General features: G+C 39.3%; 1 protein-coding gene across 1 annotated transcript; it reads left to right on the top strand.

Annotated features, from left to right (window-relative positions):
- The first annotated feature begins 1054 nt into the window (after positions 1-1054).
- On the top strand, positions 1055-13911 carry LOC149315595 (tubulin beta-6 chain). Its single transcript, XM_089513715.1, has 4 exons — positions 1055-1282; positions 6929-7037; positions 8281-8391; positions 9909-13911. Exons 1-4 carry the CDS (start codon positions 1226-1228, stop codon positions 10994-10996), a joined length of 1365 nt encoding a protein of 454 aa, XP_089369841.1. The 5' UTR covers positions 1055-1225; the 3' UTR covers positions 10997-13911.
- Positions 13912-14626: the final 715 nt, after the last annotated feature.

The raw sequence follows: 14626 nt of genomic DNA, 5'->3' as shown, positions 1-14626 counted from the left end.
CTGGAATTGTGTAAGTTTTTTGACATTGTTTTGCTTTGCTTCATCCTTTAGATCCTTTGCTATATGCCCCTAAGTGTTACCCTCGATTTATCCATGGGTCATATCAAAATTCATAATTTTGGCCCCCAAACCTGCCCTTGATTTATACATGAGGTTGACTTATAGTTGAATATATACAGTATTTGCTGTAGTACCTGAAGCACTGTGGAAGCTGTAGTTTTGTTTTTGTTTTTTAAACCCTTCCCAAGCTCTCGTTAATCTCTTAGGAATGAATGGGTCTCTCACAAGACACATTTAATGCAGCAAATGCTCTTCTCAGTTTAAGCTTTTTGCATATTTGATGTAGTTAATACAGCATGTGAATTGCTGAAGAAGGATGTGTGGGAAGTTGGATGAAACGTACAGGTCCTAACCATTGACATGCCCCACCATAGCTAAAGCATTTTTATCCAAATTGGCACCCTTTAAATTTTTAAAATCAGAAGTCAAAGAGGCCCTTGTAAAACCTACTTTGGACACCAAGTGAATTCACCAACAAGTAGCATTCAACCTGCTATTTCATACCCTCCAACTGTTCCAATTCGATAGCCCCAATTTTATTCCATTTTTTCCAGCTGCTTTTAAAATATTTCTCTCTTCTTTTACTATTTCTCCTTGTTTTATTTCAATTGATGTAAACTGATTTCAAAGTGCAATAGTAGTTTGGGGGGCAGGGGAGAGGAGGAGTGGAATCTTGCCTTTCCCAGTGGGCTCAGGAAAAGACAAGAGGCTACAGAAAAGGAAAAATGGCAACTCACAAAACTTTATTTTTTGCTTATCAAATAAGCTCCACCTGCTTAAATTTCCTCTTCCACACCACCATTAAAGGTGCAAGAGTAGCATGTAGATAATGGAATGATATCAGTTTTTGTCTGATGGGCAGGGGGCCTGTGATGGACCTGAGCTTTGATCTTGTCTGGCTGGACAGCAGTGTGAATTTTTAAAGGGAGACTTAAAGTCTTGGAACCACTGTGAATGTCATATCAAAGTTTCTGCTAGTCAGCACGATGGGTGTGCCAGACACTCCCCTTGTTGATGCATTTTTCCCCAAAAGACATTAACATTCACTATACAAGCAACATTTTGAAGAGAATTACTGTGGCTGCCACTGACATTGCAGGAGTGATCCCTTTTTCCAGAAAGTCCATCTTGGAGGAAAACATCTCTTTGCTGAATCCTATGCAAAATGCGTGAAATTGTACATGTCCAGATTGGTCAATGTGGAAACCAAATTGGAGCTAAGGTAGGAGGATGGCTTTACTAATGTTTCTGAAATATAATGGGAGGCAGTTTTTAAACAATGGCATCTGGTGGGGATTTTGACAACATGGGATGAAAAAGATATTTCCAACACTTGTTCCATATGCAGAAAAATGGTATTAGAATGAACAAATGTGTGAGTGAGTGAATGAATGAATGAATGAAAATAAGATCATACAGAAAGAATGTAAGAAGAGACCTGCTTAATCAGATTTAGAGCCCATCCATCCATAGCTTGGGAAATTTACTTATTTGGACTACAATTGGTCATGCTGACTGGGAGAATTCTAGGAGTTGTTACGTTGTAGTACAAAAGAGTAAAACTTCCAAGATCTTCCTTCATCCATTCCAGTCTCCTGATTCCAACAAGTGAACCAGATGCCACTGAAAAGCCCACAAGTAGAATATGAAGTCAATAGCATCATTTCATTGTTACTTCCCAGCAACTAGTATTCAGAGGCACATTTCCCCTGGAATTTTGGGGCCACGCTTAACATCACTGCCCATCAACAGAATTTGCAAATGAAATAGAAATATTATTTAATAAAATAAAATAGTTTATTTTTCCTTCTTTAATTTGTTTAATCCTTCGGCTGCACAACCACTGGAAAAATAATACATTTATAATCTCTTAAGGAAAAGATGTTAATACAGGAGCAACAAGAATATTCACTATGTAAATACAAAGACTAGTAACCTTGAGTTTCGGTTTGGGAAAGGGCAGAATATTAAATACCTAGCAAACTAGAAAAATAAATAAATAATACTAACAAGGATCCAGTATCACAGATAATTAGCAATGGTAACACTAAATGAAAATTCCTTTGTCGTTCAAAATGGAAGTTTCTTTACCAATCAGAAGTCCACATTATTATTCCTTAAGGTGAGTGGATCATATATGCAGTGAGAAATATCCGACTCACAAAATTGTTATGAGTTAATTGAATGCACTAGCTGGCTCAAAGGGGATTAATTTGATCCTGAAGTATACCCACTCAAGTTGACAGGGATAGCTATGCTTTCATTAAGAAATATCCAACCTCCAACATAACTACCATGGATTCTAGAATCGGATCAAGAATTGGTTCAGCTTGCTTTAAAAGGAAAATAATGCAGGAACTACTGCACGATTCTGCACATTTATTCAGAAGTGTGGCCACATGAGAAAGTGGACAGGGCTTCTGTATTCTTACCAGTTGTATGGAAGAGCATTTTCTTTGTCCCCAAGCAACCTTAGTATTAGATATAAGACCATATTGAGGTAGAATTAGTTAGTGAGGTAAACAGCCCAGAGGGGCATATGATAACATATTTAGCATGATTGATTGAAATTGTCAGTATGGGAAAGTATATCAACACTCTGGTCATATTTACATCTTCTAAATGGGAACCAACCATAGTAGTTCTGTCAAACGTCTGCATTCAGAAGCAGCATACCTCTGAATTTCAGATGCTGGAAACAAATACAGTTGGCCCTCCATATCCACTGATACTTTATCTATGGATTCAATGACCCACAATTTGAATACATACATACATGAATAAATTCCAAAGAGCAAAACTTGATTTTGCTATTTTATATAAATGACATCATTTCACTACTATGCCACTGTATTTAATGGGACTTCAGCACCCACAGATTTTGGTATCCATGGAATGATGATGGTCCTGGAACCAAACCCCAGCAGATGCCAAGGGCCTATTGTAGTGAGGATGGCCATTGCCTTCATTTTCCATTTCCAAAAATGACTGTGTAGCTGCTATTACTCTGATCCATCAAGGCCATTTCCATTGGTCACAGGTTTTGGATTTGGGGCAGGAGGTAAAAATGGAAATATTTCATGTATACATAGAGCATTTTAAAACTGATGGTTGTGGAAGAAGGCTGTGTCTGCATTCACAAACCTGCAGTTCCAGATAAGGAGACAGAAGGGTTGGGTGTCCTAATGGGCTTGCTAGATAGGGAAGCTGTATTAGGAATCAGCGTGCTATTTTCCAGTTTATATCACTCAAGGTTTACAGAGAAAAACATCACTCAGTGTTGCATATTCTCCAGATGTCTTGATTTCAGAGGGATAATCTTGATTAATCCTCTACCAGCCCAGCAAAATTAGTTTGCACTCAATTAATTCAGTAGGGGACAAAATCTTGACCTTCCCCATAGGCTGAGATGGTGAGATCTCTTTCTCAGGTCATCTTCAAAAATGAAAGTAGACAGTTACCTGTTGGGGGTCCTCTAGCTGTATTTCCTACACTGAGCAGGAAGGTTGGATTCATTAATAATCTTTGCCATCTGCACCACAGTCTGATGTTTTTCAGCCAGATGTGTCCCCATTTTCATCTGTGAAATGTTGGAAGGTATTGGTTGGGCTTGTTTACATGTTAGTTCACTTCCCTGTCCCCTGAAACGCTGTTCTTTTCTAGGATCCCTCCATTTTCTGATCACCTAGACACCAGTGTTCAAATATATGGTGGGGCAAAATCTCAAAACAGCATTTATTATTATTATTATTATTATTATTATTATTAAACTTTATTTCTATAGCGCTGTAATTATAATTAAATTATATATAAATTTATTATTTATGATTTTTAAAAAATTAGCAATAGCAAGTACATTTTTATAGCACTTGTCAGTGCACTTAAGCACTTCCTAAGCAGTTTACAAAGTGTAAGCTAATTGCCCCCAACAAGCTGGGTATTCCTTTTAGTGACCTACGGAAGGATGCCAGGCTGAGTGGACCCTGTAGCCCTTCTTAGGACTGAACTCACAAGCTTGTGGTTTGTGAGTGAGTGGTTGCAGTACAGGCATTTAACCACTGTGCCACCAGGGCTCCTTCATACTAAAGAGTTTATAGCACTTGGAAAAAAGACAGGGGCATAGTGGGATGCTCCTGTCAATATCGCATGATTTGGCAAAGATTAACACAACATTGCGTGACATTGTGTGATAATCTTTGCCAAATCACACTATATTGATGGGAACATCCTGCTATGCTCCTGTCTTTTTTCTAAGTGTGATAAACTAAGTCAAGTTCATAGTAAGTCATTTTCTCACATTTCACACACATAGTAAAATGGTATTCATTATAGAAAATGGCAAAATCAAGGCTTAGTTTTTGGATATTTAAAAATATTTTCCAGTTGTGGATGGTTCAATCCATGGATGCAGAATCTGTGGACACAGAGAGCCAACTGTATGCATTTTAGTTATGAATTTGCAGCCTATGTCCCTTCCTACTTTTAAGGCAGCTAGCAATTGTATACAGAAGGTGGTTAAAGCTAGAACTTGGAAAAGGCCAGAGCAAGTATTATCAGGGCCATGGTAGTTGAAAGATTCTGGGAGCTGTAATCCAAAAAGGTAACTTTTCCGAGCTCTGAATAAAACATCTTAATAACATAACAGTGGAACAAAGGATGCTGCCGTATACTCAGCCCGTTGATCCTTTGGATCAATAGCAGCTGTATGTAGTTTCAGGCAGGAATAGTTTCTGGTCTGTGTTGGCCTGCCTGAGATTGGATCTTGCATCTTTGCATGCAAAAGATATGTTTTCCCACTGAGTTATGGTCTTCACAAAACAAGAATTGATTTTACTTGACCCCAGAAAGATGCTGCTGCTGAGTGTTGTTGTCCTCTCAAGAGAGAGATGTCCACAGACACAGTGAGTACCCTACTGTAAGCAAAAGAAGAGAATATACTTCTAAAGTAAACTGGATAGAATGTCCCTGGGCTTTCCACTTCCTGGTAAAAGAGCATTCCTCTCTGCTCCTAAGGGGGCTAGATGCATTTGACGCTGTCCAACATGTAACTTTTAGTCTAGTGTTTCCATACTCTCAGATAAGATGGACAAAGTGTGTCCCTGCAGATGTCATTGGACTGCAGCTCCCATCCATTTGTCCATCCATCCATCTCTTTGTGTATTGCTGCTGCTGTGTGTCCCTTTAAATCATTTCTGAGTTAGGTGACCAGAAGATGAACTGATCAGAGTTTTTTTGATAGGATTTATTCAGAGGGTCATTGCTGTCCTCTGAGGCTGAGAGTGTGTGACTTGGCCATGGTCACCCAATGGGTTTCCATGGCTGACAGATATTTGAACCCTGGTCTCCCAGAAGTCAATACTCAAACCACTACACCACACTGGCTTTCTCTTTATACATACCCTGCCTTTTTCTCAGATTGGGACTCAAGACGGGTTACAAACGATGAAAAACAACAATAAAAACACATATAGTTAAAAACAAAAGTTAAGATTGCAACAGTATTAAATTAACAACAGAATTAAAACCATTTAAAATATTACTTTAAAACAAAGATTCAAAACAGTCCAGTGCCATAAATTGCTCTTCTCTTGTTAACTATAAGTCCCCAAAGGCTTGCTGGAACAGAAAGACTGTTGAAAAGATAGCAAAGAAGGAGCCATTCTAGCATCCTTGGGAGGGTGTTTCAAAGTCTGGGAGCAATCACTGAAAATGCCCTCTCCTGTATTCATAAAATCACAGAGTTGGAGGAGACCTCAAGGACTATCCAGTCCAACCCCCTGAAATATACAGTCAAAGCACTCCTGACACATGGCCATCCAGCCTCTGTTTAAAAACCTCAAAGAAGAAGATTCCACCACACTCTGAGGCAACGTATTCCACTGTTGAATAGCTCTTACTGTCAGGAAGTTCTTCCTAATGTTGATGTGAAATCTTTTTTCCTGTAGTTTGAATCCATTGCTCCAGGTCCTATTCTTTGAAGCTGCAGAAAACAACCTTGTACATTCTTTCAATTACTTAAACATGGCTATCATGTTACCCTTAACCATCTCTTTTCCAGGCTAAACATAACTAGCTCCCTAAGTCGTTCCTCATAGGGCATGGTCTCCAGACCTTTCACCATTTTGGTTGCCCTCATCTGGACATGCTCCAGCTTGTCAACATCTTTTTGGAATTGTGGTGCTCAGAACTGTATGCAGTTTGCCATGAAACATGTCTGTGAAAGAGTCGGGATAGACAGAAGTGAATTCCCTGAAAACTTTAGTGCTCAGACAGGCTCATATAAGAAGATATGATCCCATCAGATTGCTTTATTTGTATGATGCCTTGACCATCAAGGTAAAAAAAAAAGCAAGATATAAATCAGGGTGGGCAACACACAATCCCAAGGTTGCCCTGAAACTTTTTTGTACTTTTTTTATTTTAATGTATTTTGGATATTTAGATACTCCTTGTCTTTAATGCATTTTTGCACAGTATATTGCACTGTTTATACACTGCTTATTTTGATAAAAGGGATTTCTTTGCCATTGCATCATCAGAATATTTTAGACATAAAAACTATTTTTATGTTTTACTCTGTGAACATTTTTTTCCTAGACCTTTCTGTTGGTTATACTGTTTTGTTTTTGGTTTAAGCTAACACTTTGTTCTCTTGATCATATATATTTGTCCTCCAGACCCGCTGAAGTTATCATCCCTTTTATAAATATACTGTATGAATAAATAGCATGGAAACCCTTGTGTGCCTTGAATTTCAAGGGGAAAGTGTAGGGTATAAATAATAGTATTAAAGTTCATCTAATCTCTCTTTCTGCTTTTAAAAAAGATCAGATGTAGTATAGTACAGTTTTCTCTGCCTTCTTTTCAGTTCTGGGAAGTCATAAGCTCTGAACATGGAATTGACACCACAGGAAACTACCAGGGTGATTCACCATTGCAGAAGGAGAGGCTTAATGTGTACTTCAATGAAGCCTATTGTAAGTACAAGAGAGTTCTGCTAAGTGGGCAGGGAAATTTGCTTATAGGTGCAATTGCAAAAGATAAAATTAGCGAAAGATTTGTTATTTGCCACTGTTGTGGATGAAGTGTGTGTGTGTGCGTGCACACACACACATGTATGAAAAACTGTTCATAAGAATAGCTGGACAGATTGCAGTGTCACCTACAGAGACATAAATTAAAGTCCTATAGCTTGGTAGACATGCAGCTGAATTCAGTGGACCTTATATTCAACAAACTAGGAATTAGATCTACTTCAGACTAAATTAGATTTACTTTTGAGTAAACACATAGTAATGTGTTAGCAATGTGCCATTATGTGCTAGCAATGGAATATTTTGGTTAGCCTTACCATGTGCTATAGGCTTTATTTCAGAGGAAGGAACCAGCAAAACCACCTCTGGGTATTCCCTAACTAAGAAACCCCTATGAAATTCATGGGGTTGCTATATGTCAATGGGGAACTTGAATTTCAGGGACATGCACACACATAAAGATATTGTCCAGCTATAGAGGTTGTCCTCTCTTCTCATAGAACTATATAACTATCTTTCCTTTCTTTTATTTGAACAGTAAAAGTCCATTATGCAAAAGCCATTGTTGTGGAGATTGGTGCTGCCCACAAAAAGTGATTGGCACAGCTCTCTAGCAAGTTTCAGATAGAGAACCATCAAGGCCCAAATACATTGCTCAAAGAGCTCCTTTCTTAAGACATTATGAGAAAGTTATCACTAGGGCATATCTTCCATAATCCCTCCCTTTGAGGAATGACCCTTCAGAGCAAAACATTGTGGCTTGGACAGCTCCCTGGCAAGCTGTTGTGGCCACCTTTGGCAACTGGTGAAGCTTTTCAGAGAGTCTATTCCTTTGGATCACTTGGGCTGAGAATGTGCTCCTCAGAGTGAGAGGTCTAGTTGCTTCTATCTAGGTAGTCATGTCACACCTGGGTGTTTGCAGGCCTAGCATCACTGCTTGGTATGTTGAGGTAATTTGTGGGAGTCCACAGACCTGAAAGAGTTAAACTGGCTTTTTAATTTTTAAAAATGCTAAAGGTTTTCTGTGGTGCACAGAAGTTAAAAAAAGTAAGTTCATGCATGCCCATCCATGTGAAGTTGGGATGTACAGTATACAACAACAATATAGACCAAGAAAATGCATTGCCTAGTACAAGCATGTGGTTCTTGCATTAATCAGAGCTCAAACATTTCCCTGTTTCTGCAGCCAATAAGTATGTTCCCCGCGCTGTCCTAGTAGACCTGGAGCCTGGAACAATGGACAGTGTGCGGTCAAGCAAAATAGGGCCACTCTTTCGACCTGATAACTTCATTCATGGTAAGTGTGATGTGTTAATATTAATAGAATTTAATATGCAAGAATTCTCGAAAGTAACGGGGCTGTTGTGTATCAAAATGGAGACTTTAAGGTACTGCTTTGTACAATCATCACTTCAGAACACTTAACATCCATCCCTTCTTTATTTGAAAAAATATTATGTCAGGGAAATACCTTAAATGCCTCACAGTTAGGGAAAACCTGAATGCTCTGGGAAGGTTTTGTTAGAATGTTTGAGGGCAGAAGTCCCTCCCCCCTAATCACTGGTGGAAAGACTCTACTCAGTCCTTCCACACTACAGAAATATAGCAATAAGGTTTTAGTTTAACTGCTGTAGCTGAATATTTGGACTCCTGGACTTTCTAGTTCAGTGAGGCACTAGAGCTCTCTTGTGAGAATCCTAAATGCCCTTCACTAAACTGCAACTCTAAGGATTCCATAGGACAGACCCTTATCAGTTAAAATGGAATCATAGAGTGTATGTGGTCTACTCACTGGACATGGTGCAGTGTTGGACTATGACTGTGGAGACCAGGGATTAAATCCATAGCCATGGAAACCCACTGGGTGACTTTGGGCAAGTCATATTCTCTCAGCTTTAGAGGAAGACAATGACGAACCCCTCTGAACAAATCTTGCTAATAAAAAACCATGACAGTCCACCTTAGGGTCAGTGTAAATGGGAAATGACTTGAAAGTACACAACAACAACACACTATAATTCTGTAGTGTGAAAGGGACCCTTGACTTTTTTGCTACTTTTAATTAGCTTTGGCTAAACCATCATAACACTTTGTGACATCCATTCATATTCTTTACACACTTTCAGCCCCAGAAAGCCCCATGATAGGTCTGCCCTAGAGTTGTCATAAGTTGAAACAGCTTCAAGGCACACAACAACAACAGCAGCAAGCCTTATTCTAGTCAGAGATTCTGTGGCTTTCTATTGCAAAACTATGCATTTTAAGCATAGTTTTAAGATCCCTTGAAAGTAAAGAGTTAGTTTAAATTAAGAAACCTAGAAATGAGTGTCCTGAAGATTTCATACATTCTAAACAGGAATATCCTTCTAAGACACCTGTTTTTTAACAGAACAATTTGATAAACACATATATTAAGTAATCTTTCTACTTTAGTGGTGGGTAGCATATGGCTCTTCAGATGTTTTTAGATTGTAACTTCCATCAGCTCTAGCTAGTGTAGCCGATGGTGTTGAATGCTGAGAGTTTGCAGTGATTGCAACATCTGGACAGACAAAAGATGCCCACCATAGTGCAAAAATGATTACTAAGACATGCCTCTCTGCAACATGTGGACACAAGCTGTTTCCTAGGCCATTATGAGTGTATATATAAATATTGTCTGATGGAATTACTTCACAAGCTGCTCTGTTTGGGACTTAATTCCTTTTTGCATTTGGATGTACATGCTTACTTACTTAATGTGTGAGGTCCTCCTCATCACATGTAGCTAACTTTTGGAAAAATAATAACTAGCAATGTGTAATTTACTTCTAGGAAATTCAGGTGCTGGTAACAACTGGGCAAAAGGTCATTACACTGAAGGAGCTGAGCTGATTGAAAATGTAATGGATGTTGTGAGGAATGAGTGTGAGGGCTGCGACTGCCTCCAGGGTTTCCAGCTTGCTCACTCCCTTGGTGGTGGAACGGGATCTGGAATGGGCACTCTTCTGATCAACAAGATCAAGGAAGAATATCCTGACAGGATCATGAACACCTTCAGTGTGCTCCCATCCCCCAAAGTTTCTGACACTGTTGTTGAGCCATACAATGCCATCTTATCTGTGCACCAGCTGATCGAGAATACAGATGAAACTTTCTGCATTGATAATGAAGCTTTATATGACATCTGCTTTAGAACGCTGAAGCTTCGCTCACCAACCTACGGAGACCTAAACCACTTGGTGTCTCTCACAATGAGTGGTGTCACCACCTCACTCCGGTTTCCTGGCCAGCTCAATGCAGACTTGAGGAAGCTGGCTGTCAATATGGTGCCTTTCCCTCGACTCCACTTTTTCATGCCAGGCTTTGCTCCATTAACAGCTCGGGGCAGTCAGGAGTATAGAGCTCTCTCAGTTCCAGAGCTCACCCAACAGATGTTTGATGCACGAAACATGATGACAGCCTGTGACCCACGTCATGGGCGATATCTGACAGTGGCATGCATCTTTCGAGGCCAGATGTCTACCAGGGAGGTGGATGAACAGCTGTTGGCTGTACAGACCAGGAACAGTAGCCACTTTGTGGAATGGATCCCCAACAATGTCAAGGTGGCTGTGTGCGACATTCCACCTCGTGGGCTGAAGATGTCTTCTACCTTCATAGGGAACAACACAGCCATACAAGAGATCTTCAGCAGAATCTCTGCGCAGTTCTCAGCGATGTTCAGGAGGAAAGCGTTTCTTCACTGGTACACTGGTGAAGGAATGGATGAAATGGAGTTTTCTGAAGCAGAAGGCAACACTAACGACTTGGTGTCTGAGTACCAGCAGTATCAAGATGCGACAGCAGATGTAGTGGAATATGAGGAAGTAGAAATAGAAGAAGAAGAGGCAACCAGTCAGGAGGAAAAGGAAGCCGTTTGAAATTAGGACTATTAATTTAAGTTCACACAGCAAAGCACCTTACATCCCATAAGGTTGCTGGACTCACCTGTGTTTTCAAAAGGAACTGAATGCAGAGCCAACAATTTCTGTGCATTGAATCAAAGAACTCAGAACTGCACTGTTGACTTGAAAAGGATATACACCAAAAGAACCTCCCTTCCACATACATCTATATAGTGGTTCCTATTGTACTTCTATGGACATTTTCTTATGCTAACTTAATTTCAAAATTATTGAGTATCTTCAAAGTCATTTCCAGCTTACGGTGGTGCTATGTCAAACCTGTCACAGGGTTTTCTTGACAAGATGAGATATGTGCAGAAGGAGCTTAGAAGAAAAACAAACACCATACCCCTACTGACCTAGATAGTACCAAACAAAAAAAGGTATGCTAAATTATGATACTAGATAATATACACAGACAATATGATATTAGACAATAGACAATAAACAATATTCACTGCCTGAAATGGCTTGTAACTAACTCTCAAGAGAGTGGTGAATAAATGGCTGTTGTAATTGGCAATGATTATCACCTGTTAATTGTAGCCTTTATGGTGAAGGCATCTTGTATCACTGAAATATAAGTAGTCTGAAAGATAAATTATTGCTGTAATTGTCCTGTGTGTTTATGTTACTGATGTGATGTACATGCACAGATGTTTATACTTTGACAAGGACATAGCTGAAGAAGTCTGGTGTCTTACTACTCTCTGTCCTTGAATCATACACATTAATTGTTGTTGGCAGTCCAGCATGCAGGAACTTGGAAGTTCCACAACAAAGGGGCATGAATATCTTCTTAAGAAAACATGTACTTCCCAGGACAGCTTCACAACTGGCATTTACTGCTGAACATTTCCTACTAAATGTTTGCTAATTTGCTTCTTTATATGATTCATGTTGGTTCTAGCTATATACAACTCATTTTGTTTTCCAATATAGAGTCTTGTGCTTTGCTTATCTAGTATCATAATTTAGCATACCTGTGTTTGTTGGGTGCAGAGGGAGTTTGCCATTGCCTTCTTCTGAGGCTGAGAGAGTGTACTTGCCCACAATCACCCAGTTAAATTCCATGGCCAAGCAGGGATGCAAACCCTGGTTTCCCAGAGCCCGGGTTCAACTTTCAAATCACTGCAGTATGCTGGCTCTCAAAATTCAGCAGTCCATCATTCTTACGAAGAGCAGTCAAATGAATAGAGACCTTAAGTAAACTAAGAATAGCCATTATATTATTTGTTCTCTCCTATCCCCAAAGGGCAGCTGTTTATCTGAACTGCACTTTGTATAGATTTTTGCACATCTATTCACTGGGCAGATTTTAACTGTGAGTCAGCATTCTAAGCATTCTACAAGCATGTAAGAACTATATTCTTGATGAAACCAAAAGCAATAATAGTCTAAAATTCTCCCCGACTCTTTTGTGAGCATATTCTGAAGTTTCCAGCAGAATAGCCTTCCTGCTGCCCCAATAATCCAGTACTCAAATTCATGTGAACACAGAAGTTCCTTTGAACTATGGCAGTTTAAGGCTTTTGATAAAGCTGGATCTCATTGTTTGATTATTTTAAAAGCCATCTAAGCTATTGGACTTGTCATACTTTGAGCTGTTAAGTTTAATACATTGCATATTGGATAAAGAAGTACTTCCTTTTGTCTACCTTGACTCTATCACTAATCACCCTATTATTAGCATAGGATTAAGATGACTGCTTTACACTCCTGAAGTCAAAGACATGAGTGAATTTTTAGTTACTTCAATAGACTCTGTCATCACAGGTGCAACAGTCTTCTTAAAGCCAAGCAGCCTAAAACTCCAACTGGACTAGAAGCATAGAGTAGTTTGAGAACTGTAGTTAGTCTGTATATATTTTAGTAGTTATCAAATATTTATAGAACATGTTATTAGAGTATGTCTTAAGCACATCTATCTAAAATGTTGCCTTGTTAGTAATAGAATCTGCTGAGAATATCATTGTTAAAGATTTTAAGAACACTTTAATGACTATACATGTTCATTAGGGGCTAGAACCTATGAGATCAATGATATCTGATAGTTGGTAATTTTGTGCATTCTTACATAGTAGGTCCTACTGGACACCGTGAGAGTAGATCAGGTTATGCTGTACATTGTCACATGGAGAGGGAGTTTCCAACTATGGGATTAGAAAGCCAAGAAATGCAAGGGGAAACAGTAGGCCACACTATGCTTGAGTGGTGCTTTCCAAAAGTATTGCATCAGTTCCTACAAACCCCAGCTATCATGGTCAATGATGAAAGATCAGTGGGAATTCTAGGTAGAAAATAAATATATATGTCGATCAGCATGAGGTTTACATGGGCAGAAATGATATGGACAGGAGAATAATCATTTCTTGCAAAGCTTAGCCTAAAAATGAATGTATTGGTCTTGGAGGACCTAACACAGCTATTTTTGTTTACAGTAGTGACCTTGGCTTTTAGAAAAAGGGCACACAGCTTGCAGCTCTCTAGATATTGGTCCCAGCATCTCACATTGCTGGTGAGAAGATTCAATACAACATGACTAGAAGAACACAAAATGCCCATTTTGGCTTTACAAACACTGAATATAGCTTTGCCACAACTCACCACTGTTTTCCCTTTTCCTTAACAGATATGTTTTAAAATGCACTTATTTCCAGGCCACTTTATGGACTCAAAGTTTAATGGATTTGAGCTTTTTCATGCAAACTTTTGAATGCTTATACTACTTTTCCTGTTTTTTGTATGAAATCAGTTTTGCTAGCAAAAAGAAAAACAAAAAAAGAGACCAAGATCAACCTGTGTGATGAGCTATTTATAAGCTGCTATTTGTTTCAGTGTCTTTCACTGCATGTAGTACGCAATAAAATGCAATAAACAGTGTCATAAAACATTGTGAATGTTTACTGGTTCCTAAACCTTTCCACAAATTAAGAGTGAGAAAACATAAATCTTTATAGCCAAATGAAAGAATCAGACCCTAAGGGCCATCCAGCCCAACCTCCTGCCATGCAGGAATACGCAATCAAAGCACTCCCAGAAGATGACCATCCAGCCTTTAAAAAAACAACAACCAAAAAACCTCCACCATTCTTTGAGGAAGTCTATTCCACTGTCAAACAGCTCTTATTGTTAGGGAAATTTACATAATGTTTAGGTCATAGATTCATAGAGTTGGAAGAGACCACAAGGGCCGTTCAGTCCAACCCCATTCTGCCATGCAGGAAATCTCAACCAAAGCATCCCCGACAGATGGCCATCCAGCCTCTGTTTAAAGACCTCTAAGGAAGGAGACTCCATTACACTCTGAGGGAGTGTGTTCCACTGTCGAACAGCCCTTACTGTCAGAAAGTTCATCCTAATGTTGAGGTGGAATACCGCTTTCTGTAGCTGGTATCCATTGCTCCAGGTCCTAGTCTCTGGAGCAGCAGAAAACAAGCTTGCTCCCTCCTCAATATGACATCTCTTCAAGTATTTAAACAGGGCTAACATATCACCTCTTAGGCTTCTCTTCTCCAGGATAAACATCCCCAGCTCTCTAAGTTGTTCCTCATAGGGTATGGTTTCCAGACCCTTCACCATTTTAGTTGCCCTCCAGTTTCATGC

This window comes from Sceloporus occidentalis, unplaced genomic scaffold (genome assembly GCF_023333645.1).
Source record: "Sceloporus occidentalis isolate IW3139 unplaced genomic scaffold, rSceOcc1.0.p SCAF_3, whole genome shotgun sequence".
Classification (NCBI taxonomy): Eukaryota; Metazoa; Chordata; class Lepidosauria; order Squamata; family Phrynosomatidae; genus Sceloporus; species Sceloporus occidentalis.
Note: the sequence above shows the minus strand (reverse complement) of the source record. Positions and strands in the feature narration are given on the sequence as shown.

Bases quoted from the DNA above. Each gene is read 5' to 3' on its own strand.
- LOC149315595 (XM_089513715.1), top strand. From the start codon at position 1,226: ATGCGTGAAATTGTACATGTCCAGATTGGTCAATGTGGAAACCAAATT. The intron at 7,038-8,280 runs GTAAGTACAAGA...CTGTTTCTGCAG, and splicing joins GTACTTCAATGAAGCCTATT to CCAATAAGTATGTTCCCCGC. The intron at 8,392-9,908 runs GTAAGTGTGATG...ATTTACTTCTAG, and splicing joins ACCTGATAACTTCATTCATG to GAAATTCAGGTGCTGGTAAC.